This window comes from Solea senegalensis, linkage group LG8 (assembly GCF_019176455.1).
Source record: "Solea senegalensis isolate Sse05_10M linkage group LG8, IFAPA_SoseM_1, whole genome shotgun sequence".
Taxonomy (NCBI): Eukaryota; Metazoa; Chordata; class Actinopteri; order Pleuronectiformes; family Soleidae; genus Solea; species Solea senegalensis.
Window position 1 is genome coordinate 12,001,627 of NC_058028.1, and position 27,072 is coordinate 12,028,698.

A 27,072-nucleotide genomic window follows, 5' to 3' on the forward strand; every position below is an offset into this window, starting at 1 on the left:
ATGGGTGTGGGTTTTCTCCGGGTTCTCCGGTTTCCTCCCACAGTCCAAAAACAGGCAGAGGTTAAGTGGACACTCTGAATTGAACTTACATGTAAAAGTGAGAGTGGATGGTTGTTGATGCTGTGTCTCTGTGTGTACCACACACAGAGACACAGCATCAACAGTGCAGCAAGTGACTGCACGCAGTCATTCATGTTCTCACTGCCTGATGTGACGGAGCTGCAGTGTGTGTGTGTGGACCACGCACAGATGCTGCGTTCCAGCAGACGAGACAACACAGTTTCTGCGTCTTCATCCATTTCTTCACTCGTGTAAAGGCTGACGTATGAAAGAGGTGCACCCCCCTCCCCCCCTCTCTCTCTTTGCTGGCCCTGATGCTTCGCCCCCATTGTTCTCTCGCATTCACACACACACTAGTACAAAACAATGCCTGAGACGTGAATGAAGCAGCCACCACAGGGAGAGTAGTGAGCTTTTGGCGCCCATACTGTGGTGCTGCTCTCTCTCTCTTTCTCGAGGAATCTCTCCCATTTTTAAAAACACACACGAAAACCTTGCGCGCATCAACATCACCATCACTACTATCATTATCCTCCTCCTGCTAATCATCATCTTCTTCATTCTCCGCCGCAAGGAAATCACATAAATAATAAATAATTTGTGTCTCAATCTAAGGGGGTCGGGGTCTTTACGGTTGCTAAGGGCAGCCATAGGAGCCTACGCGAGGTAGAAGACGTCCTGTTTGTGTGTGAGAGCGTAGCGCGTGCGCGTGGAACCTGCCCCGCTGCGCGACCCCTCGCGCCAATTCCATCCCAAACAATTGGCAGAGAGAGAGAGAGAGCCATTGGCTAGACACAGACGCGCAAGGGAGCGAGAGAGAGAGAGAGAGAGAGGGGGAGAGGGAGAGAGAGAGACTTAGGCACAGACAGACGGAGAGAGAGGATGGCTCGGTGGATTTAGCCTCAGCAGAGTCTTTTCCAGTCCAATACAACAAGCTTATTACCTTTCTCTCTCCACGCGCTTGGAAACGGATTTACGTGCACGAAAGGTTTGTTTATTTGTTTGTGTGTTTGCTTGTGTGGATTCTTCATTCACCACCTCCCTGCTGTTTGTGCCTCCATCTCTATTCTTTATTTCATCTCCTCCTCCTTCTCATCCACCCTTTAATTCCATTTTTTATTTGCTCCGTGTTTTGTTTTGCAGCAGCTGGAAGCTACAGGTCGTGCAAATGCGTTTAATGGCGATTAGCCATCGGCTAATTAGCCGATAATAGTCAAATTAACCTGGTTACAGAGGTGGTGGATGGTGGTGGTGGAGCCACAGTCAAGTGACCGGGATCCGCGTGTGTTTTTTTGTGCGGGGCTCACACACACACACACACACACACACTCACTCACTCACACACACACAGAGTGGAGGCTGGAGGCGGCGGAGGGGGACAATACACCGAGCTGTGGTTTGGTTCAAGCTGCGCGCGCTCATGTAAGCGACGGAATTGAAACAAAACGGTGTGTGTGTGTTTGTGTGTGTGTGCAGGTTGTTGAGACCGTGCAGCTCGGAGGTCAATCTCATGGCCCGGATCGGTCCAGACTGATTGGCCCGGGTGCTAGAGTTGCGCGCGCGTGTGTGTTGGACATAAATGGTCAAATGTTAAATCTGCCTCTGGTGCGCGCGCGTGTCATCTGTGTGTGTGCGTGTGGGCGTGTGTTGGACTGAGGAGAAATCCCAAATCCTGGGGCGCATGAAGTTGTTTATTCACCTCGACAACAGCAACAATAACAACATCATGATCGGCAACAGTGATATAAAAATCGAGCATGTTAGTACAGCCTACAGTGCGCTCGCGCAGTAGGACACATAAGAGGGAGGATGGGGTGTGGGGGTGAGAGTGGGGGGTGCGAGGGTCTCAGCCATTTTCTATGAAACGCGTGTAAAAACGCACGCACCCCATCGTCACAGCCACGAGACCATGAGACCATGGTCATTAACACCGCCATCTATCTCATTATTTATTTATTTACCTATTTATTTATTATTTACAGTCTTATTGTCTTCTGCGAAGAAGTTGGACGTTTGAAGAGAGCATGACGTCAGACCCCACTGTGTGTGTGTCTTGTGTGTGTGTGTGTGTGGGGGGGGTTGTTGGGAAATTGGCGCTTTGCTTATTTTTGCTGTGTGACCTCCTGTTTATTGTTTGTTGGTGTCTGACATCACGCCGATCACTGTTCCGATGTTCGATTAATCGATCACGTGTCTGCGGCCCATGTGTCTGTTGTGTGTGTTTAGTTTTCCTCATTGACACAGATTAACGATAGAAGTGTGTGCAAGACTGTGTGCGCGCGCACGTGTGTGTCAGTCAGAACTATGACATTGTTCCACTTTTAATTCAGTCTGAATAATAATTGAAAATATTATTTTTATTTATTTAAACTTTACTCATCACATAAAGAAAACATCATTTGTTTATTTCATTTGTTAGAAGACGAAATGATACAAATACAAACATGTCGCCATATTAGAAGCTGTTGGGCTTATTTTGCCTCTAAAATGGAGGGGGAGGAGGCTCAGTGCCGCTCATTAGCAATGCAAATTACTTTTTTTGTCAAGGGGGGCTCGGGCACCTGCTGTCTTGAGCATGCGCGCGGTAGGAAGGCTGACAGACCCCCCCACCCCCAATAGACTCGTGAGCGCGCCTTCTTCGTCAATACAATTAAATTCTGTCTCCACGGCACGCGCACTATTAAAGCTTTCACAGAAGAAAACGAAAAATAGGTTTAGCGTAAGCACACGTGACATGTTTACATGCACGTGCGCACACATATACATATAGGAACTGTACTATTTTGGGGGAGCACGCGCTACTCTCCTTCAAACCGTCTGTGTTTTGTCTTGCGCTCACATGCAGAAGGGGGAGGAGAAAGATGAGACTTCAAACATGAAAAATAGAAGAGAAAGAAAGAAAGAAAGAAAAGGAACAAGGATGAAGGAGATAGGAGAGGAGACATGAAGAAGAAGTGAGGTGTGAGGTAACACTTCATGTTGCCTCCACATTCAGATCTACTTGCTACAATGTTATTAATAGTTAACAACACAAAACCCCAGCTGACAGTTTTATTACAATTTAACCGACTTTCAATCTTTTAAAATAATAACATTCCTCTGTTAAACTATAATGTATATAAATAACATGTTTATGTATATATGTACTGTATATATATAAAATGTTATATATATATATATATATATATACATACGTATATGTATATATATATAATGTTATATATATGTACATATATATGTATATGTATATATATATACATAACAGAGGAATGTGATATAAAAAAGTGTTATATGTAATGGATTCATTTTGACATTAAACTGAAAAAATTCAGTTTATCAAACATCAGCCTGGGATATGTCACATTACCAACAACAGTGATTTTTATTATATGTTGTGTCAGATAGTTACTCTCAGGACCCTAAGTGCCAAAAATGTCCCATCTGTGTGAACAGCTATTATTTCTTTTCACCTTAAATTTGTTGATTTTCTCTTCAACAAATCTAATTCCCAATCATAATAAATTAAAATACTTCATTATGAGAATTTCCTAATATGCCTTTACTGGCCTACCACACTGCCACCTGCTGGTTACAAGGAAAATTACTTGTGTGCCAAACAGATGAAAAAGGGTCAAAGATAGCGATGATTAGTAAAATTATAACTTTGAGGCCTCAGAATGAAAATATAACAATATAGCATGCATAATAAATGCGAATGACATCTCTATCATTGATAATTTTTTTTAGATATGTCCAAAGTCACTCAAAGACAAGCACATTTCATGCCATACACAGTTATACAGATCAAACTATCAGAAAATACAAGATGATAAGCAACAGAAGGGTCCAAATATGTGATTGTTTGAAACTTCCACAGCATAAATGTAAACATTAGATAAAGTCAGTGTAACAGTGTAAAAATGGAACTTCAATCTTCAGACGCAAATACACGGAAAAACTCCCATTGTGTTTAAAAAGGTGTATTATTGCCTTTAGTGTCTCATTTCGACTCCCTCTACTATAGTTTCTAAACTATAGTACAGCTAAATACTCACTCAATAAATAAATTAAATACTCAACTGAATACACAGGAGGAGGAGTTATGGTTGTAACATAAACTATAATAAACACATGAAGTTAGAGTGAAGTGTCACAAGTTTAACAGTCAAATAAACCAGTGTCGGTGGAGACAATTACATTTATACCATTATAGATTATGTGAAGTAAATAACGTAAAAATGTTTCCTTATGAATTAAAATCCATTATGATGGAACAACATCATCTTCACTTTAAAAGGTTCAGTAATGCAGTAAATGTACCTAGTTACTAGTTACGTTACGCTGTTTAGAAGACGTTTTGCTGAAGCATGTAACAGCCACTTCAAAAACATCACTCATGTCCTGGTCCCATGTCATGAGCTGACAAATGTCTCTTTTGTGTTTTTACTTAAGCAATTACATCATACTTAAGGTTTAAAGAGTTTAAAAGTGGATTACACATTTTGTGTAAGTCTGATATCCAGTCCAGTGGTTTTCGCCTGTATTGGACAAATACAGTCACTGAATCAAGTCAGATCAGATGAATAAGTTTGTTCATGCAAGTGAAGAGGTGAAAAAAGACATCATGATGGATTTAAAGGAGAAAGAAAGGGAAGGGGATCCTGCAACCAAGAGTGAAAGAGAGAATGTAGAATGGACAAATGGATGAAGAAATTACAGGATGACAGGAGAAGAGGGCAAAGATGTAGGGATACGAGAGGAGCGGGGAAAACAGGAGAAATGGAAGGAAAACATGAGTTGGATGAAAGAAAGTAAGGAATATGAGGAGAAATGGAATAGAAAGTGATGAGAGGGGAAGAGGATAAAGACATTGAAGGACAACTGAGAGAAAGAGGAGGGGCTTCAATCTGAAGCATGTGCTCCAAATAACAACGAACAAATCTCATTATTGTTTTGGTAGTTTCTTCTTTCATGACTGGTTTTTATTAAACGCCGGTGCAGACAAACGTCTCACCTTTCTGCGTTTATACGTGGTCACGTGTCGCCGGCTCAGCGTCGCCATTTTCACAGCGCTCCGTTAAATTTATCACCTTGTATAAGTTGTCAGTTAAATTTCTTGTCATAAAATATCAAATTCTCTAAATGGGACACTGGCCACTTCTCTCTCCAGACATGGGTGATGTCATCACAGGTGTATGATGCCAGAGTGTCCCTGAACGCATCCCCACACACACACACACACAGAGAGAGAGTGAATTAAAGCCTCCGTATGTTCACTGTTTTCACTTCATTCAGGTGTAAAACTGTGGTTTTAGTGACCTCACCACTCATTTTCAGCCTTAAAACACTCTCTCTGTCGGCACTGTGTTGAGTAATCAGGTGTCATCGCCATGACGACACGTCACTGTGACGGATTACAGGATGTAGCTGCGGCTGGAGGAAAACAAGCGGCTGTAAACGTCTTAAAAACAGATCTTTAAAAGATTTTTCTTTTAAAGATCTTCCATGTGTTTGGATCATAAGCTGAGTGACTTTTAGAATTGAGGATTTTCTGCTTTTATCTGTTTTAAATCATCATCAGTGGGACAATCTTTGAATGCTGAGCTGTTAGATATTGTGATGTTTCCACCCTCGGCTTGTGTATAACATTGATCTCATTTCCACCTGCATGACAAAAATCCACCCGAGACAATGGATGAGCGATCAATCTTGTGAATAGAGAAATGAATACTTAATGTGAGTGACTCAGAAACGCTGCCTGGTTCACCAGGACGGACAGTTACGATGTTTTCCTCTCAACCCAGGAGTCAACGTAACGCACATCTCAGGCCTTTCCTTTAACTTAGTGGTCTGTGTTTAATGCTTTTTCTGTCTGAAAGGCCCTTAAGAATCATCACGTTCACATCTACACGTCTCTAAGTGAAGACGACACACAGAGAGACAACACGACTGCACAGATGACAGAGATTATTTGACCAGAAAATAAAATATGAGAACTTCAAATCTGTATTAAGCTTCACAGACAGATAATGTGGCCACGGATAAAATATTTAGCTGTTCTTTCCAAATCAGCCTTTTCCCATTCAATCACTCTCTCTCTCCGTCTCTCTCTTTCGTGTGTGTGTGTGTGTTCTAACCTCCACCCCCCAAATCCTAACTGGCATGCCTGTTCGCTGTGGAAAACAGGGTCAGGCTGGAGAAAAAAAGAGAAAGAGAGAGCAAGCACATGATGGGCAGATAAAGACTTGTCTGTGTCTGAGGGAGAAGAGAGCGAGGAGGATGAGAGGAGACGAGGAGGAGGAGGGGGAGGGCAGCGCGATGAAGGGGCCTCTCTGTTGAAGGATGGAGCTGCGGCTCTATAGAAGGCTCCCGTGGTGGACAGAAACAAGGCATTTAGTCTGTGAGTCGGCCTCTGTAACGCCATAATTGAGGGAAATAATGATGCCACTATGGACAGGCGGAATGTCTCTTTAAACTGCAGATTTGTTTTGAAGCTTGTTTACGGTGAGATGAAGAATTCAGGGCAACAACATCTGAACCAATGACACCACTAGTAAATGATGAATATTTATGTCTTCTTTGATGTTCACCTGTGACTTCTAGTGCGGGGAACTTTTATTTGTGAGTTTAAAGCTGGGGTAGGCAACACGTATTTGATCATTGATAATTCAATGATAACTGAGAAAGAGACTCCTGCAGCTTCTTTACCTCCTGTTTTCAGTCATTGAGAAATCTGTCCCAAACGGCAGTAAATGGCATGTTTTAAAAGATCAATCGTTGGATTTTATTAATCAATATTGGGTTGTTGTTTTTTAAATGAAGATCCGAAGATTGTGATTTGTGTAGGTCTGGGTTAAAGGTTTCTCACTCAGTACGTTAACATGCACAGTTTAATCAAGCTCAGGTCATAGTCTGACTAGTCTGACAGGCGATTGGACAACTTGCAGAGTCCGAGTATACATGCGGAGGAGAAAATTGATTTATTATTCTAATAATATGTCTGACTTCACCACCGTAGGTGGCGCTGTATCTTTACCTTTATGTCACAGAAAAACAAGCGAATGGCGAGATGAACAATTCTGTGGTTCTGTGTGTCGTACCTACTGTACTTCAGTCCAAAAGTGGGTCGTCTCCGTAGCTTTCGCTCTCGCCAACGCCATCGCGACATCTCCTTGTGGAGGAAATTTTGGTGCATGTGCAGAAAGCGTATACATGCAAGAGATCAGACTATGATTTGCATTATCCAGGTATGTTAGTGCGACTAAGACTAGCTCGATTTTTGTCGCACTAATGTGTTTACATGACATTAAGAAAACCAAATTATTGTCTTAGTCTGACTAAAATCGCTCGGCCAACACAACGCAGCATCTTCTAAGCAAAGTTAACATTATCTGAGTTTGTCATGTAAATAACAGACACTAGCTCTGAGTAGGTAATTAAAGTAATTATGTGATTGATTATTAGTTTATTGATCATCCAACCACCAGTGGATTCAGTCACTGCAGCAGGAAACATCTGGGATCATGTGTGAAGTGAATCTCAGTGACAGGAGGTTTATCTCTCAAAACTAAATCTGTGTTAAATGAACTGTTTCTTTGAAGCCATTTAAAATCAACAATCAATTAATAGAAATGATAAAAAAATAATTATATTCTGCAGTTTTCTTATTTACAGGCATTTGGATGATAACGCTGCAGTTTATCAGCTGACAACACTGACGCACTATGAATCTTTATGTCACATATGAAATAAAATAAAAATAAGTTCACAGCAGTCGATGGTTCCAACATTCAGGCTAAACTTTATTCACTGTCATCGGTCCAAGTCGTTTCTGAGGAGCTGAGAAAAATCACAAATTAAACACACAAACACAACAGTTTGACTTTGGCTGAGTGACTGAAACTGTGGGTGACTGGAGGAGGAGAGGCATCATGGAGTGCCGCCATTTTCTCTTTCCAATAATGAACTTCCTTTCCTTTCATACATTCCTAAACCAGAGCACCTAAATAACTCCAGTGCCTCTACAACTGCATTAAAACATCTCGTATTCAGATCTGATTCTAACCAGATCACATACACACCTGCTGTTTACATGTGTGTCCACACTGAGATCTGTCCTGCGTCCAGCTCATTTTCTATATGCAACAATGATGACATACAAAAGGAGATTCCATGCTGCACTGTGATCTGTAAGTGCGATCACATGCTTAAGCTCCTCATCTCAAACGTAACAACCAGAAAAAAATGGACGCATTTTCCGGTGTATTATAGTACACCTCCTCAATGTGGGCGGAGACTGCTGTGACGTTGAGTTCTGCACTTCCTGCATGACTGGAGCACAGACTCAGTCGCTGAGCTGAAACACGGCTGAATAGGTTGTGATTTGGCTCATGATCTCTAAATGCACCAGAAATTTTAGAAATGCTGTTGCTCAATGTTGGAGATTAACGCGTGTTTTCAGGATTTTTAAGTCTTTTTAACTGATCTACAGTTCGCCATTTTTCGCTTGGATTCTCGCGTCGGACGTCGCGCTCATGACTCTTCCAGTGACGACGCTCTCTGACCAATCAGTGGCCGGCAGCCTGTCGACATCACATTATCACACGAGTCGTGCTTGAACTGTATAGTGGAAAAAGAATCACTCATGCAAAAGACAAAGGCGATAATGATTTGACCATTTGTGCTCCGTCGTGTTACTCGCTCGCTTGAGGTCTGCACAAACAGCAACTGTCCTGCATTCCTGATTCATCACTGGAAGAATCTCAGCACCGACTGTCACACAGTTATTTAACGTCAAATATTTCAGCGCACACATTGAATTTATAATGTCACTGTGTGAAAAACGTGTATTGCTTTCGGTGTCTGAGGTTAAACTCCTGCTCCTCACATGACTTCACTCTCATGATTGAGTTTGTTCTTTAACTTTGAAGAAAGATGCATTAGAAAAAAAAATCAAGAGTTGTGATTGAAGTTCCCATGACAACAAGACTTAGATGCTGAGAACCTACTCTGCCTGAACCTCTTGACCTCTGACACTTCGGTAAATATAAATAATAATAATAACTTGCCTTGACTGCAGTATTCACTGGAGTAAAACTGCAGTAGCTCACACATTCAATCTTTTGTACAGTGTTTGCAGCCGAGGCATTTTAGTTTTCAGACTTTTGGGGCCTTAGGCAAAGGTTTCCTGGGGGCTCTACATCAAGCAGACTCATGCCACCTTTTAAATTGAAAGCAATATCCCAGAAATGTGCTGTTGATGCATTAAAAGTGTGGACAAAATTCAATCTATGGACAAACGAGATGTTGTTCACATTTGTGTGGAAGTCCAACTTTGGACAGTATCAGATTTCCCTGTCTCAGATACTTTCACATAAACAGAAACAGGAGAATGTTCAAAATACAGGTTGTGTAAATGGTTAGATTGACCTTTTTGTACATTTGCGTTCTCACCTTCTCTTGAGCGGATGTGCAGAATGCAGTGGATATGTGCGTCAGTCAGGTGTGTGTTCACACCTGTCCATCACATCATGATGACACATCACACAGGAGACGCTCACAAAATAATTAGATGCATTTTTGTAAGCTGCTGGTTTGTGTTTTCGTGTGGACGAACAGAAACTGAGACTTCTATTTTGAAAAGAGTGAATGTTTCTGTCTGAACTTGACCGAGCCTGAGAGATTATTGACCAAAGCCGTATTCCCAACATGCATTCTGTGTCTTTTGTGGGAGTTAGTGGAAGTGTACTTCTCCTCATCCTTCTGATGCATTTAACAGGCTTAAATGAAGTGCCGTGTAAATTGAAACTTTATTGCCCCCTGCAGGAAAATCCTCTTTCCCCAGAGCCCTGTGCTCTCAGAGAGGTCGTAGGTCACAGGTGAAGGCCCGCCGCTGCAGCAGTGCACCACTCTCACCTGCAGGTGGAGAGTTTTTCGCTCAAGGACTCGTCAGTGGGGAGGTTGCTGGAGACACCGGTTGACTGACATTAGCTGTGGTTTAAATAAAAGAGGAACAGGCCTGGACCCTGCTGTCATTTTTAATGTCCACAGAGTCAGTTTTCCCTCTGTATGAAAGATCCAGCAGCTTTGTCACCGATTCTCCCGAATATTCGCACAATCCAATTTGCTGTCTCAGATTTTCAGGTGTTTTATTGTCTGTGCTCGGGCTGAACAATGAACCATTTTCACATTGAAATCATTATTTCAAACACCCATCACAACAGTTCCAACTGAATCCTTCTATTTTTGATTGTTGTATGTTACGTGCTAGTTTTGTGTGGAATTTGCATGTTTCCCCCGTGTGTGCGTGCCTGGTTTCCTCTCGCAGTGCAGAGATGTCCCCCGTCGACCCTTAAGATAAAGCAGTAGAAGATGAAAGAATGAAGAGATGAACGATGGATAAAAACAGATATATACCTAACCCAGCTTTCAGAGAGTCTCATAGAAGCTGAAGCAGAGACGGCACAGGGATGTGTGGTCCTCCTCTCGGCTGAATCCAGTTTAAATTGGCTGCTCTCCTGCTCTGGATTAAACCTGAGCTTAATACCTCGACACTAAAAGGCCTGGCCGTTCTCGCCTCATGTCAGTCGGCTGCAGGAAAATACTCGGCTCTAATCCACAGCAGCAACAACAACAACAACAGCAGTTTATCTGCTGAAGCTCACTGAGGCAGATCACACCGTGCCTGACACCTGGCGCCTCGTCCTCACTCGTCCTGAGTCAGCATCTAACGGGACAGTTTGGACGCATCATGGTCCTAAAAGTGAGAGGTCAGGGTCCGACGCACGTGGGGAATATTTAACTCCGGTTTGCATCTGGCAAACAAATAAGGAAGTGTTTGTCTGTTTTTGTTTGAGGGAGCAGAATGTGAACGTCTAAGGATTAGCAGGGATTAAGAGACATGTGAGAACATGTGTCTTAACAACATTAAACAGTATATGTTTGGTGTTTTAGTAATCCGACCACTCATAAGTGAGTTTCCTTTCTTTTTACAGTTAGTTTAAATATAAGGATGAGTAGATACATGATACATATGAGTCAAAATTACTAGATCAAATACTGGAGAAACATCAAATCTAATACCAACCAAATGATTTCTTCTTAATGGGAACAAAATATCTGATCAAAGCTAAGGATTTCAAACTAGGTCGTCACAGAGCAGACGCTGCAGCATCAATCAGAATTCGATTATCAGAAAAGGAAACCAGGTCTGAAGACTGAAGGAGCATCAGACCAGTGTTGAACTCCAGGTCCCGTAGCATGAAGCGAGCCAGAATATTTCTACTCCCACTGGGTGGGATGTTAGTTCATCACAGAGTGACTCGCCTCCCTTGACCTGCCGACCTCCCACTCTAACCACCGGGCCATCTGAGTGTTTAACTGAGCATCAATACCTGGATCATTCCTCTTCAATAACAATGAATGATGACATATTGATCAATGAATCAATGAACCAACCAACGGGACACTAAACGGCCACAGAGAGAATCTGGCTCACAGAGACACAGGAGCGGCTGAGATGTTCTTACAATATCGTGGACTTAAGCTAAGGTCAATTTTATTTTTGTTTTTTCCTGGTGTCCACACTGGCAGCCATGTTTTCAGTGACTGTGACAGTGTCTTTATTATGTCCTGAGGACACCTTTGACCAGCACTGTGATGTCTACTTCTGATTGTATCCCTAAAGCTGGAGATATGGTTTTTGCCAGATTTTACCCACGATTCACAGTTGGGCAGAGTCTGCACCAGTCAACACTGGATGGAAACCGTCAGCATGGCACAGAAATCTGTTAGCGTGCGAGTAGTGCGTGCTGTTTATGTCGCCAACAGCCAATGAAAAAGAGTTGGCGGGACACAGGGAGATAGACACGGTCGCTCTCGCGAGAGTTTAATGCGTTCACTTGACTTCAGTTGGTTTGACAAATCATGTCATCCGTGATCCTCATCAGTCGTTAAAAGTGTGATCCTCAGTCCTTCAGTCGTCGTAAAAATTCGGCTGAAACCAGGCGGTTAGTGTCTTTTCAAAATCGTTTACGACTGTGGAAGTTTTATAGTGTGTCCCCAGCTTTCGGACAGATGTTAATACCAGGTCTGAACTACGTGTCAGGACCTCACGTAACTACACTTTAACAAAACCTTAAACTCATTAGATGGGATCAGTTTGTGGTTGCAGAGCAGGACATGTTAGAGAGGTTTTGTTGCTGCATGTGAGCTCTAGTTCTTCACTTGAATGTGCAGCAGGTGGAGAATCTACAATGATGTGAGCTGGTTACTGTGGATGGATTTCTCTGGACCTCTGCGATGTTGTGCAGATGGTCTGACCTGGAGCCAGAGGACTTCAGCATCAAGAGTAACGCATCAGAATGTGACAGGAAGTAAAAGTAAAATCGGCAGCTGTTTTGCACCTCAGGTCACATTTCTGTCTTGGGTCCATTCCGTGGCAGCATCAGGGCGGTAAATGTCAGTCTGTGACTCCCCAGTGTGAACAAGATGGAAACCGTCTTTATCCAAACATGCAGTTAATTCCCACTGACACACCTGTAAACACGTGTCACATGACCATTCAGGCATAAACAGGAAGGAAATGGCTTCTTTTTAACTGAGAATCCAATGAACGAGAAAGAGCAACGCTTTTGGTAATCAAGTCGTGATGAGAGCGTCTGTGTTCATCCATGCTAAAACACAAACACGTAAAGCAGTGATTCCAACAGTCTTTGTTTTAGATGCCAGCGTTAACCACAGCGACTGCGATGACACATCCTTGTCTTATCACAAAAGAGAGAACCTGAGATGCTTTTAGAGCTTCGGCAAAGACTCATTTTCAAATCGGCAAAACAATTTGGCCAGATTTGTATTTAATTTAAATCCATATAATCTTTCATCACAGCAGCTAATTCAGTAAAGAGCAGTTTCATTGCCATCAGAGTCAAATTTACTCCCATTAGTAGCATCGTGTTAATTAAATCTGTGTGGTCCGGGAAGTGTTCGCTGCTTCTCGACGGGTCACAGGATCCCTGTCCGCCGACTGGCTGTTGCGTTCTCAGAGCGTACAAATTAATACGACTCACTACCGTCTCGATGCTGACACGGTCTTTGCTCCGCTTATCCTCCGTGTGGGAGGTCACAGGTTCAGTTCCCACAGCAGCAACTGTGTCCTGCAGTGAGACGGTGACTCGTCGCCTGCTCCGTGACTGAAATCCTAAAAGTGTGAGAAGAGTTTTCCTCCAGGTCTGAATCACTGAACATGATGTTCTCATTACGATGCTGCAGAACCTCAAACTGTGTAATCACCTGAACTGTTACACTCTGCGTTTCTTTGGCTCCCATACTTTAATGCTATTTCTAAAGATCAGGTAGTTTTCTGATGGGAGTCACTTTTAAGTCAAGCTTTAGTTCAATAGTCACTCTAACAGATTTAAACATTTTGCAAAATATTGACATATTTTAATGCGAGGATTAAAACTGAATCACAAAAGCTGTGATTGTCTATAATAATGTTCTGTGACTGTTCTGTAAACAATCTCTGACATTTAAGTGAGGCGGAACAATTCATCGAAATTTTATCAAAAATCGCAATGCAGCCTATACTTTCAAATTACAGGAGGCGCAATATTTGTTAAAGTCAAAATATCATATTTATCAGAGGACATCTTTGTTTCCTCACAGATCTGCATAAATATAACACATTAAATCATTTTAAACATTGGATATTTATTTAAAATCGTTCAGCCCCACATTTAAGCATAAATCTCAGGTCAGATGTGCTGTATCACGGGATGATACGCTAAATTTAAAGTATTAAATGCACAGTCATACTCGGACACAGGCACGGATACTCAACTGTAACTGGAAAATAGAATGAGAGGGAGCAATGTGGGAGTGTGGTCACTTTTGAGAAAACTGCAGGATGTGATTTACAAAACTATCAAACTAGTAAGAAAACAAATCAAAATTCAAGCTACTAGTTGTGATATAGGTAAGTTAAAGTTTAATCTTTAACAGGTGAGATTTTACCCAGAATAAATTCTACAAACAGGTTCCAGTTTGAGCCGTGAAACACAGCAGAGCTGCAGTGAGGACCCGGGGCTGTGTGGTTCTGATCACAGGGAGGTGTGAAGAGGGAAGGTTATTATCTCAGCGTGAAGTGGGATTCGGTGATTGGCCACTCGTCCGCCTCCCTATTGACCCCCCATTAGAAGTCCATTACCAGACATCCTGAGGGATTAGACTGTGAAAACATGCAGCTGGAAAACGGACCCGAGAGGCTCCGCAGAGGAAGTGTGCGACTGTAACCTGTTAAATGGAGGCGAGAGATTTGTGGTGATGCTGACGCTCACGCGTGTGGACAGTTCCCGCACCTGAGGCAGCTCCTCGGTCTTTACACATCCAGACCTGCAGCTGCCACAGGTAAAGCTTCCATCACACACACACACACACTGCTCTGCGTTTGTTCTGTTTGTTCTGTGGTTACATCCTCATCATCGAGGCATCGCTTCAGGCCTGAAAACTGAGACGTTTGAAAATGCTCCATTTTGTTTTTTTAAATCTCTGGAGCTGCATTGGGGCAGGATTTAGAAGTGAAGCATAAGCAATATAGGATGGGAGTAAGCGCGTGCTGGTTGGTTTTATGTACATTGTACCTGATGGTAATTTCTGTATATATACTGTATCTATATGTTAGTATGATCAACTAATCTCCCACTTATTTTCTTGAAAGTTTGTTAAATCCATTAAATCCAAAAAAGAAGCGGTTGAAAATATCAGTTGGTGTTGGTTGTTTTACCGAGAGGAACATTCACGTTAAAGAAGTTAAGAAGTCAGAGAACTTTTTATTTTACAAAAACAAGTTAGTAGTTTGATTCATTTGGTAATTGATTCATGGATTAATCATTGCAGCCCGAATATCCGAGTAAATTAGGCGTGAAAGAGAGTATCAGAGTGATGCTGCCTGAAATGGTCTAAATTCATCAACTGTCTCAAAACTCTTAATAATTTATGACAATCTTCTGTTGCAAAATAGAAAAGAAAAAAAAACCTTTTTTACAATATCAGATAAAAGATGTCCAGAAGAGTTGGTGATTTTCTAGTTTAGCCGTTTACATACAGCCGCTCTGGACAATTTCAGGGACGTGTATGGACGTCATTGCCCGTGTGACGCGTGACTGGATGGTGCAGATTGATGGTTATGTTGCTTTAAACATTGCTATCAAAAGTAATTACGGGACAGTATTACGTTAAAGGAGACAAGAGAGGACGGAAACGTCTCATTTAGCGTTGGCTTTTATTTAGCTACTGCTCTGACATTTCCAGGTCATTTCCCTCAGGTGGGTTTGATGATTCTCTGTCGTCCCCACAGTCCCAGAGGACAAAGTGATGACTCACCCTGACACCTCAACACCAACACTCGTTACCTTCACCTGCAGCAGGTGTTTCTCTGCCGCTGTCGCAACGGCAACAGGGGAAATTTCGATATTACAGTGACACGAAGAGAACAGGTGTTTGACGATCAGGGAGAAAACACGACGACAGACAAAAGGGGTAAAATCAGGAGAGACACAGACAAAAGATGGAGAGAGACAGAGACAGACGAGATAATGAAGGAGAGAGCAGGAGGCGAGATGGAGAACGAGACAGGAAGAGGAAAATAAACGACTGTGACAGAAATGGACGGAAGGTAACCGGATGAATGAGACGGAGATGAGGACAAGAAACAACCTAATGAAAGATAATGACACAGACAAGAAAAGAAAGAACAAGGCAGAGGTGGAGGCACAGCCGCGTGAGGGACAACCGGAAAAAAACGAGGCAGAGAAAGGAATAGAGTCGTGAAGAGATGAGAGGGGGAAGCGAGGAAGATGAAAAGAGAGAAATAAAAATCCAGACAGAGACACAGACGAACGGAGCTGAGGAGAGACGGTTCACAATCAGACCATGTCTGCATCACTCCTCCTCCTCCTCCCCCCCTGCACCCCCTCCCCTCTTCCTTGCACCCCTTCCACCATTTTGTCATCGTCCTCTGTCTGATGCTGTTCCAACACCTCAGGGCTTCAGCCTCACATCCACCACCATCCAAAGCTGCTCTGCTGCAGCGCGAGCGCCCGCCAAAAAAGAAAAGAAGAGAAGCACAGACCGGTGGAGCAGCATCTCATACAGTATATAACACCTGTTTAAAGAGTTAGATGAAAGCATGAATCCTCATGTAACAACGCAACACCACTACATTGTCTGAGCTCACAGTGTGGAGCTTTTGCTGTCTCCCCCCTTTTTGGGAGTGAGAGTGATAACAACTCAAACACCTGTGATTCATGTGTAAACGTTTGGCTGTTTTCCACTTCTTCCCCAAGACTGTAATCACAAGTTTCTCTTGACACGTCCTAGGATTCCCGTCACAGTTCCCGTGATGAGATATGTACGTGTGATGCTAACAACTAGTAGTAGTAGTAGTAGTAGTAGTATTTATGCTTTTTTATTCAGTCACACAGAAGCAAACAGCATCCGGCAAATTCAAATAATTACCCACATTAGTGGCTGAATAGGCACAGACAGAAGCCAAGTCCTTATATAAGCCTGTCTTTCATTATTAATTAAGTATTCCCACACAATTCTCACCGATAATCTTCACATTGCTGAAGCCTTGTTTAGACTGCAGCCCGTATCAGATTTTTAAGCATATCCAGCTTGACGTTTTTTGTCAGTCTGAACAGCTAAAAAACACATGACAGCTGATTTTTCCAAAGCCGATTGCAGAACCACATGCAGAGGTGGTTTTTCTAATGCGATTCAGATCAGATTTTCACCGATCCGTTTCAATCTGAATGTCTCGGTCGCTCAGATGGGATTTCACAGTGGCTTCCCATCGAAAGCTGCCGATTGTCTGCTCAATGTGTAAACATGGTGTGGATGTACAGGTTGAACTCAAGTGTCCACACGATGAATGATTCATGTGCTTTGTCACTGAAACTAATTTGTGCACTCACAACTCTGATTGTGCTATTAAAGTGTGGAGCCATTTTTGTGTGTCAGCCCCAGACGTGTTTCTATCTTAAGGCCACTATCAGGCAGAGGACACGAGAGGCCGTGTGCGTCACAGCTAACAGGCTAGTGGCGATTTAAAGCTCGCAGTATAGTAAACAGAAGTTAGTGCCACACTGAGGCGGGAGGAAGCGGCACATGGTCAGGAAGCAGTAAGAGACTGTGCCGTCATAAACAATCCAATCCACTTTATTTATATAGCACATTTAAAAAAAACACATGGTTGCCAAAGCACTGTATGCCACTAGAACACTAAGAATATACAGGACGTTAAAAGACAGACAGAGACACACAATCACGCCACCAAGGAGTAAAAGCGGGTTTTAAGATGAGACTTTTTCAGGGTGGGGACCAGTTTGACACAGGTGGTTAGCTCGTTCCACAGTTTGGCTCGATCACCTCTGGTTTTTGCCTTGTTTTAAGAATGACATGGAAAAGCTGATCTGCAGACCTTGGCGCCCGGTAGGGAGTATACAACTCTAAGAGGTCTGAGATGTACAGAGGTGCACACCCATTCAAGGACGTAAAAACAAAGAGGAGAAGGTTTCAAATTGATCCCAAAATCAAGCCAGTAGAGAGTGATCATGTTTACATGCTCCAGTTAGAAGCAGCTGCATTGTGAACTCAACAACATACAATGCATTACAGGAGTCTAGACCAGAGGTACTACGGTTCTGGTCTGTGGGCCATTTGGTACCAGGCCCACAGAAAGACTGAATAAATAAGATTTTTACTGATTATCTGAAAGATCTTTTATTTTGAAAACAACGTTCGTCTTGGTCACACGATATGGTACGTCAAGCATTTAGCTCACAAGCTAGCAAAAATTAGTAAAACAAACTTTGGAGAGCTTCTTTGGAAAGGGAAAGGGCTCAAGGAGGAGACGGAAGAAGAAGAGCCTTTGACTTCCTAGAAAAAGAAAGCTGCATTTGATAGACAATATCAGGATTCCTACTTAAAAATAGGGGTTTATCGCTACAGGTCATTCTAGCAAATGAGGCTATGAAGCCTCATGAAACAAGCTGCTTCCACTAGTTCAGTGGGATGGTGAGTTGTATTTTCACGAACTTTTAGTTGTTTCTATACCAGTCCAAGATTATATTGTTTTACATGAAACTCATCTGTGGCGCAAAAAAGGTTGGGGACTGCTGTGAGTCAGTGAGACAACATGGCAGCCAGTCATCCAGACATGAAAAACACTGTAGTGAGATTATCTGGAGCATGTGAGGCTTTGTGTTTACGCCTCACTCTCTCTTTCTCTCTCTCTCTCTCTCGTTGTCTGTCAGACTGTGTCTTTCTCCCGCTCTCGTCCGTCCCGTCTCTTTCACTTTCTTCTTTCTTGAGAGCGTGGGACTACAGTCACTCCGTAGCGACTCGCGGCTCTACGCTGGCTGCTTCACGTCTAGTGTGTGACTCACTCATTCATTGATCTGCTGATTCATTCATTGTGGTTTGGAGTTGTTTGTGTTTAAAGGAGCAGAATCCAGCAGAGTACAGACCTTCACTGGTGCCTAACTGTCCTTTTTTGTTGACTATTTTTTTATGTACATCAACATTTAAATGCAATTCCCTGAGAAATTGCTGAAAATGTACAGTATGTCCCTCATCAGTCATCAGGAAAGAGTTTTAAATATATACCTGGATCTCCTCTGGTACACACCACATCACTTGCATGATGGATGCAAATCAGCTGGCACTTTTTGCCCACATCCTGCCAACAGATACAGTTGAAAACATCAACTACACACCAGCCAGTTTTCCTGCTGCAACAAATGCTCCCTGAAGCACTAAATCACTAAATGTGGACGAATCCACTCCTGAAAACAGTCTCCACCAACTACTTTCTTACAGTGAGCAACTGTTTTAAGAAACTGAGGGTATTTTTGAAAATGTACCCACTCTAAACTGACCGTAGGTGTGAATGTGCGTGTGAATGACTGTTTGATTGAGACTGGCTCCATTTCCTGCTGTGACATTCAACAGGATAAGTGGCAGATCTTTAATGACTGAAAATCACTCTGTAATCTGTCATTCTCCCGCACTAAAGTCAAACATTGATGTCACAAAATAACACATTTGAACTTGCTGATGGAGACAGTGGACCAATAACTCCTGTGTGCTATGATTTGGACTTTGGTGTAAGAAAGTGAGTGGTTTACAAAGTGACTCAAACTCCAGTTTCTTAGTTTGAAAACAGTACATGGTGAGATATGGTAGACCTAAGCAGGCATAGCCTTTATTGGGTGAGCATTTTGTAAAGTGACTAAATCCTGTTTTATCTCATGGCCTTGCTGGCAGCCATGTCTCGCTGAGAGAGAGTTTTGGCACTTTTCCACGATACAGTTGTAGCATGGCTTGGCACGGCTCGACTTTACATGTTTGGGGTCAACATTCATTACTATTGTACCTCCACAACATAGGGACGAAAATGCTGCAACATCGTTTTATACGTGATACAAACACACAAACTAGTGACTTGCAAAGCAGTTGTTTTCAGTGTAACTGAATCATTATAACCGGTTAATTAAAAAGATGACTTCAGTATTTCCTGTATGAGCAAAGCATAGACTCTGTCTGACGCAGTCACTGAACTAAAATATGGCTGAACAGGTTTCACTAAATACACCAGACTCCTGTTAAATATTGAGATTTCAGGCATGTCCTTGCTAACGTCGTGCTCATGACACTTCCTGTGACGACACTCTGACCAATCAGTGGCCAACAGTCTGATGATGTCACATTTCAGTAACGGTGATGTGGTGCTGACTATGTGTCAGTATGTCACACAGACACACAAAATACCTGAACTACCCCTTTAAATACCCTTGCAGTCAACATGTGCACATCATATGTCGACTGAAATTCCTGGTAGTTTTGTTGCTGCTGTTTGTTTCATCATCGCTGTCCTTTTATTTCCAAAAGAAACCAGAAGAGTATGTATCCATCATCGAATCACACAGAGTGTAACTGATCAGGAAACATAATCACATTGCATTTCCCACTGAGATTCTCTTATTATGTTACACTTCCAATTCAGTGCACAGTCTAGACCGGACTAATTGAGTGTGTGTGCTGTTGATTCAGACGATCAACCATCTGTGTCTCTTTTCCTCACCTGCTTCACCTTCTCCCCTCCCTGTCTCTCTCTCTTCACTGCAGGAGTTTGGAGGACAAGTAGGATGCTGAGTATCTTTCCTCCTTGCCACTGTTCTCCACCTTGCACTCCATGACCTGAGAGCGCCACCACACCACAGTGGGAGGAACGACACATCGGAAAGCGAGAGCGAGCGAGCCAGAGAGAGAGAGAGGAGGGCAGAAGGTCAGGGAAGGAAGAAAGACAGGAAGGAAGGAAGGAAGAAACACACTTTTTTTGTTTTTGTTCATTGTTTGCCCTTGCCAAAATGGCGGCGACAGAGGCCAGCGCTGCGCCAGTAGTCCAGGAAGATGGGAAAACCCCAGAGAGCAAACCTGCAGAGGTGGAGCAACCGGCCCAAAACTCTAACGCAAACTCAGAGACTGTCAACAGCGAGGTCGTTGATAACGATGGCACTGCTGTCAACAGCGAGGTGGTGGATAACAAAGAGACTGTGAACAATGACACAGCGGTGGCGGTGGTAGCTGCAGAAACCGAGGAGGGAGCAGCAGCAACAGGCGAGGAGTCGGCACCTCCTCAAAATTCAGAAACCGCCTCTTCTGCTGAGCACAAGACCTCGTTTCTGGACTCGTTCCTCAACAAGAGTGGTCTGGGGAAGGTGATGGGTGGGAGGAAGAAGAAGGAGCACACCACAGCTGCCAGTGGAGGAGAGGATAACACAACTGAGGGAGCAGAGAAAGAAGGAGAGAAAGGAGAGGAGGCTGCAGTCGCTGAGGGGGGAGCAGTGGGAGGCACAGAAGGAGAGGCAGCGATAGAGAAGGCTCCGGAAAATGGAGAGAAGGAGGAGGAGAAGAAATCAGAGAAGGCCAAACCAGCGGAGGCGAAATCCACTGTTCGAGATTTGATTCGGAAACCGGTCGCGAGGATCTTCTCCCATCGCAGCACTGAGAAGAAGGACGGCACCGCCGCAGAACCCCAGAAACAAATTAAAGTCCGGTCAAAGTCTTTGGACCGGCTGGAAGATCCGGAAGCACTTAACACCACCGCAGACTCTGCCACAGAGGAGGGAGGAGCCACAGGAGGAGCGGAGGGAGGAGCAGAGGGGGGCGCAGAGGGAGGCGCAGATGGAGAGCACAAGGCCTCGTCCTCCTCAGCCACCACTAAGCACATGAAGCGCTGGCACTCCTTCAAGAAGCTCATGGCTCAGAAGGCACACAAGAAGAGCAGTGCAGGAGGAGAGGAAGGTAAGGAGGAGGGAGGAGAGGGAGGAGAAGGAGGCGGCGGAGACTCCTCCACACTGGACTCCAAAGAGTCAGGGCAGAAGAGGTGGAAGCTGAAACGCTCCTGGACCTTCCAGGGCATGAAGAGGGACCCATCCATGGCCGGCATCAGCGGCAAGGCCAAGAGCTCAGACAAAGACTCTGCTGACAATATCAAGCCAGAGGAGGCAGTGGAAGCAGGAGGAGAGGAAGCAGGAGAGGAGGCAAAGGCAGAGGGAGGAGCAGAGGAGGCCAAGACAGACGAGGGAGAGGAGAAGGAGAAGGAGAAAGAAAAGGAGGAGAAGGAGAAGGAGAAGGCAGAGGGAGGGGAGGAGGAGAAGGAGAAGGCGGCAGGAGGTGGTACAGTGACACATCATGCCAACGAGATCTGGACCTCGTTCAAGAAGCGCGTGATCCCCAAGTCCAAACGAGCCAATACAGAGTGCGCCCCCAGTGTGGAGGAGGACGCCGCTACAGCTGCCACCTCAGGTAAGACGAGACAGATATTTCACAAATCTCAGCGCGAAACAGGACTTGCCTTTAAGGTTGATCTTTGACATCAGCTGTTTTTGAGCTCTGCTCTGTTTTTAGTTTACTGTAGAGACAAGACTTCTGCACCACCATCTGTAAACTGCTCACTCTCCAACACCAAAGTCCACAGAGAAAGTCAGCGTTTTAAGCCCACAAAGACTCAGGAGCTGTTGCTCTACTGCTTTTTGATTTGATAAGCACAACTCCAGTGTCCATTTATTCTGCCTAACTCATGCAGTTTAGGTAGTCAGCTGTACACAATATGCATGTATATATATGTGTATATATATGTTCTTTGACATAAGTTTGTCAAAAAATCCTGAACTATTTCTTTGATCTAAATCGTTTTTCCCCCCAAAAAAGAGATTTTTCTCAAACAATATTAGACTGAACTATCATTAGAGGTTTCTCTACCTCATGGCCAAAAATTGATTAGAGCAGCATTAAACACAGTTATCTTAATTGCTCTGCTTGTGATAATCAGTAATGAATGAATTTATTTTAATCCTTTGTTTATCAATTCCTCCTCAGGGGAAATGCTGAGTCTTTTAAACGGTGCATTTTCCGGAGATAATCAATGAAAATCTGATTATTCATTCAGACACTTAAAAAGATGAACTTCCTTCTTCCCTGCAGGTGAGGAAGGAGCAGCAGAGGAGGGCAAAGACGGAAAGTCGGCCAAGGCCAAGCGCTCGCACTTTGGCCGCGCCGTGTCCCTGAAGAACTTCATCCTGCGGAAGGGCAAGTCCAGCAGCGTGGACCTGGGTGAGGGCGCCAAGGAGGAGGAGGAGGAGGTGGCAGAGGCAGGAGAGGCAACGGAGGAAGAAGGCGCCAACAATGAAGCCGCCTCTGAGGAGACCAACGACAAAGACGCTGCAGCGTCAGAGAAAACGCCGGCAGAGGAGAGCTGCGTGGAGCCAGTGAAGACGCCGGCAGAAGCTCCAGTGACCAACGGGGAGAACGGCTGCTCCAATGGCACAGTGGAGGAGAATGCCACACACAATCACCAGGAGGAGGAGGAGGAGGAGGAGGAGGAGAAGAAGACGACGGGGAGCAGCCCTGTCAAGAAGAGCAAGGAGGTGGAAGGAGTAAAAGAGGAGGCCAATGCCAAGATCATCAACACCACGGCAGCTGTGAACAGCGGTGAGTTAGAGCGCGTCAACCGGGACTTTGATGACCCACAAAACAGCAGCAGCTGCAAAGACGGAGACACTAACAAACAACAACAACAACAACAACAACAACAACAACAACAACAACATGAAGCAGCCGCACTAACAAACACTAACAACAGTAAACAAACAAAAAGCAGCAGCTGTCAAGAGCCTGAGCTAGCATTAGCCTTTAGCAGGGAGGATGGACAGGCGGAGGGAGGGTCTCCGGAAAATGGAGGGTGTCATGAGGGTGCAGAGTCATGTGACCAGGGAGAGAAAGAGGAGGAGGAGGAGGAGATGAGGAAGAGGTATCTACGAGAGGCAGCGGTGGCCATTGTTCACAATGCGATGTCAGCAGCAACTGACCAATTAGAGAGGGAGCTGGGCGTCGACAATGGTTTAAACGGGTGTGAAAATGCTGACATCCAATACTGAGCACACACACACACGCAGGTTAAATACACTCAAATGTGCCAAAGTTTACAGATTTAATGTAGCACACACGGTGACACACACTCACAAGTTTTATAGTTAGAAAGTCACTGTCACATGATCACGTCATTTATGATTAAATCAGTATTAAGGGATAGATCTTTTTTGTTTAGTGTGGTTGTTCTTACACACAACTGACTGCACACTGTGCACCCACATGCTGAGTGAAAATCAATTTAAATCGATGCCACCTTAAGTCTATAATGCTTTAAGATTATGTACGCTGCTTTAGCTCATCATTAGACTGCCCACTGTCCCACACAAAGTCCAGAGAGAAAATCTCCTTTTTTAGTCGACAGTAGCTGTTGATCTACTGCTGCTGCACAGTCTGAATGAAGGATGTCAGAAAATAACACATTGGAACTTACTGATAGAGGCAGCAGTGGATCCACAACTCCTGTGTGCTTTGATATAAAATGTAAAATCGCTGATTTTCTTTTTTGGACTTGAAGAAAGTAATTGGTTTACAAAAACACACAAACGCCAGTTTCCTGATGGAAGAGGCTGTGAATCGACGAGATAAAGTGACTCTTGAGATATCCCTGACGTAAGCTCATCTTGTTATTTATGAGTATTTTGCTCTGTGGCTAAAATCAGTTTTCTGTGAGTGCTGACGCGGGTTCCAGGGAACCTGCACTGTGCACTCAGCTGTATGTCATTATGTGTCAATACCTCACACAACGACGCAATAGACGGAGCGAGATAACGAGACAGAAAGAGAGAGACTGTCCGTCTGAAAACTTCATCGTCAAGTTCATGAATAGTCAAAGAGCGAAGCCATGTGACAAAACCACACACAGACTCGGGTGGGGAGCGTGGGTTCTCAGGGCAGCTGCGGTTGGCGCTGCCTGCTCATGAACTTAAATGATGATGATTGGACTACAGACCTTGTCCCAGTATTCAAGCAGTGATGGCGTTAGTCTTAGCACGTGGAGTGCAGTTCAGTATCTTCCTATTATTATGTAAAAAATATCCAATTCTTTGTGCCGATGGAGTGTAAAAAGGGATAGTAGTCTCGGTGTATTAGTTCGACTTTCGATCAGAAGCCGTGTTCCACCAAGTGGAATGGTTCGGTTTGGTACAGTACGGTACATTTTTTTTGTGTTCCATTAGGAACACAAAAAAAAACAACCAGCTCCAACCGTTCCATTCTTTGGCACTCTTCCCTAGGTGTACCAGAGTAAAATAGTATGGTTTGGTCTGGGTGGAGCTAAACCGGCTGTACTGTACCATGATGGAAACATGTTCTTCTTCAGATCTGTTCAAACTCAAGTCATTAAGTGTGGAAATGTTATCCCTCAACTCAAAGCTCCGCCACTAAACACTGCACGTCAGTGTCACTTACTCGGCCATTTTTCATGAGGCTTCAACTGAAATGCTGCTAATTCAGTTTGAATGCAGTGGCACCATTCGTTGCCAAACTGTATTGTGGGCCTGTTGTGCTGTGTGGAGCGGATGTCTACAGAAGCTCAACCTTCCAAATACCAGTCAATGAAATAGAATAGAAAGTCTTTATTGACACCGTACAAGACAATAGAAGAAGCACAGGACACACAATAATAAATAAACATCAGACATATTAATAAAGTACTTAAAACAAAAAAAGGGCAGGGTGACAGTCACAGGAAGTATTGCACTGCAATATAATTAGTCTTAACAACAGATTAGTTATGTTGGTGAATTCCATGTTAAGGGTTCTGAAGGCTGAGGGGAAGAAGCTGTTTAATAATCTGTGTTTCATAAATCATGTTAATGTGTTTAAGCTCCATCAGTGCACTGTCCAAACAAAGCTCTCGGACAAGGCTGTCCCCCCCGTTTCTAGTGTTTTTGTCAGACAGAGCGACAACAATGATGAACAAAATGAACAACTCTACTGCTATAAAATCAGACAGACAGACAGACAGACACTGCTCTGGTCACACCAGACGTTAGACATGACCACAGTCAAGAGTTAAAGCTACACATATGACATATAGCAGTGTAAACCGCTCTCTCTGACACACAGGTATGTCATCAGAATAAATAGTTTTTAATACAGTAAGGTTGTTAGGACTACAGTACAGACTAGGGTCGACAACCGTTCCATAAAAATAAGGATTTGTTGAAGATAGTGTATGAGGGAAAATAAAAATCCTCAGAAACTGAACACTTTTAATTTGTCGTCCGATTCACTGTGAGTCCTGTGTATCGTAGCAACGGAGACGCGGCGAGGACAAATGGCGACAGGGGGAAACTGCTCAGGTGGAAAAAAGAAAGAATAGATGATATAATTATATAGATTTTGAAACTCGTATTTGGTTAATAGAAAGTTACTAAAGGGCAATATGTTGCTTATTTTCTTATCAGGATGTTTGCAACGCGAATACAGACACCAGCTTCTTCAGGACAACTTTACTTATTGATGGATATCAGGACGTGAAGATTAGATTAAAAACCAGATTAGAAATGACTGGCCTGAGCTTTAAAATGTATTTTTCTTTTTTTGTCTGAGAGTTTATGTCTCGTTTCAAACATTTCCACATGTGGAGCAAAAGCTGCTCTGTTCTGCGATCCTCCTTCTCACCTTATGCTGCTAGATTAGTAGTAAAAATCGTAGTGTCACAGTGATGAACTCTTTATATTTAGATAGACACTAAAGAGACAGACACACAGATGACACGTCTTCCTGTTTTTTTAATCGTGTGACAGCACCTTTGTTGTAAACTTCCTCACAAAACTGTTGTTGGTTTTGTTGTTTGCTTTGTTTATGTCCCTGACACACTAAACTAACATCTGTGCCAAACTACTAAACACAACATGTAACCCTTTTTCTGACTGTTTTTATCATTATTATCATAATTATTATGTTTTTTTAATACATTTTTTCAATCTCTTTTTGTTATCATTTACCAGACAAAAAGGCGGAAAACGTGTGAGGCCGCACAAAGAGGATTAGAACTGGCCGGGATTCGCGGAGCATGGAGCTCTGAGCCCCACCCCCTCCCTCACCCTCACCCTCCTTCTCCTCCATCCCTCCTCCTCCTTCCTCCCAAATAAATGGAGTAATCACATGTTGTCATGGTGAGAAAGAGAGAGAGAGAGACTGAGAAAATGAAAGGTGCGATTCTTAAAAGTAAAAAAAAAATGAATAAATTCTCAGAAAGCAATAATTCAGTCCCCGCCCATGAACCCACACATCCATCACTGGCCCCGCCCCCTTCCACTGACACATTCATATGTACAGATACAGACATGTACATCTTGTGTTTTTATTTTATCTTTTTGTCTTTTCTTTGCTTGTCTGTAAGATTTTATATTTGTCTATGAGAGAAAAGAAGAAAAAAACAACAACTTAGAAATGTAAAAAAAGTCATTCCTAAACCCCGCCCCTCCCCAAACTCTTGTCTCCTCCCCCTCCTCTGCCTCAAACTCTGCTCTCTGTTTCCTGATTGGTGGATTGAAGGAACAAAAA

At 43.5% G+C, this 27,072-nt stretch overlaps 1 protein-coding gene across 1 annotated transcript; it reads left to right on the forward strand.

Moving 5' to 3' along the window:
* Positions 1–850: 850 nt before the first annotated feature.
* On the forward strand, positions 851–27,072 carry si:ch211-137a8.4 (ABC transporter F family member 4). Its single transcript, XM_044032110.1, has 4 exons — positions 851–1,048; positions 20,251–21,933; positions 22,612–23,118; positions 26,514–27,072. Exons 2-4 carry the CDS (start codon positions 20,493–20,495, stop codon positions 26,534–26,536), a joined length of 1,971 nt encoding a protein of 656 aa, XP_043888045.1. The 5' UTR covers positions 851–1,048; positions 20,251–20,492; the 3' UTR covers positions 26,537–27,072.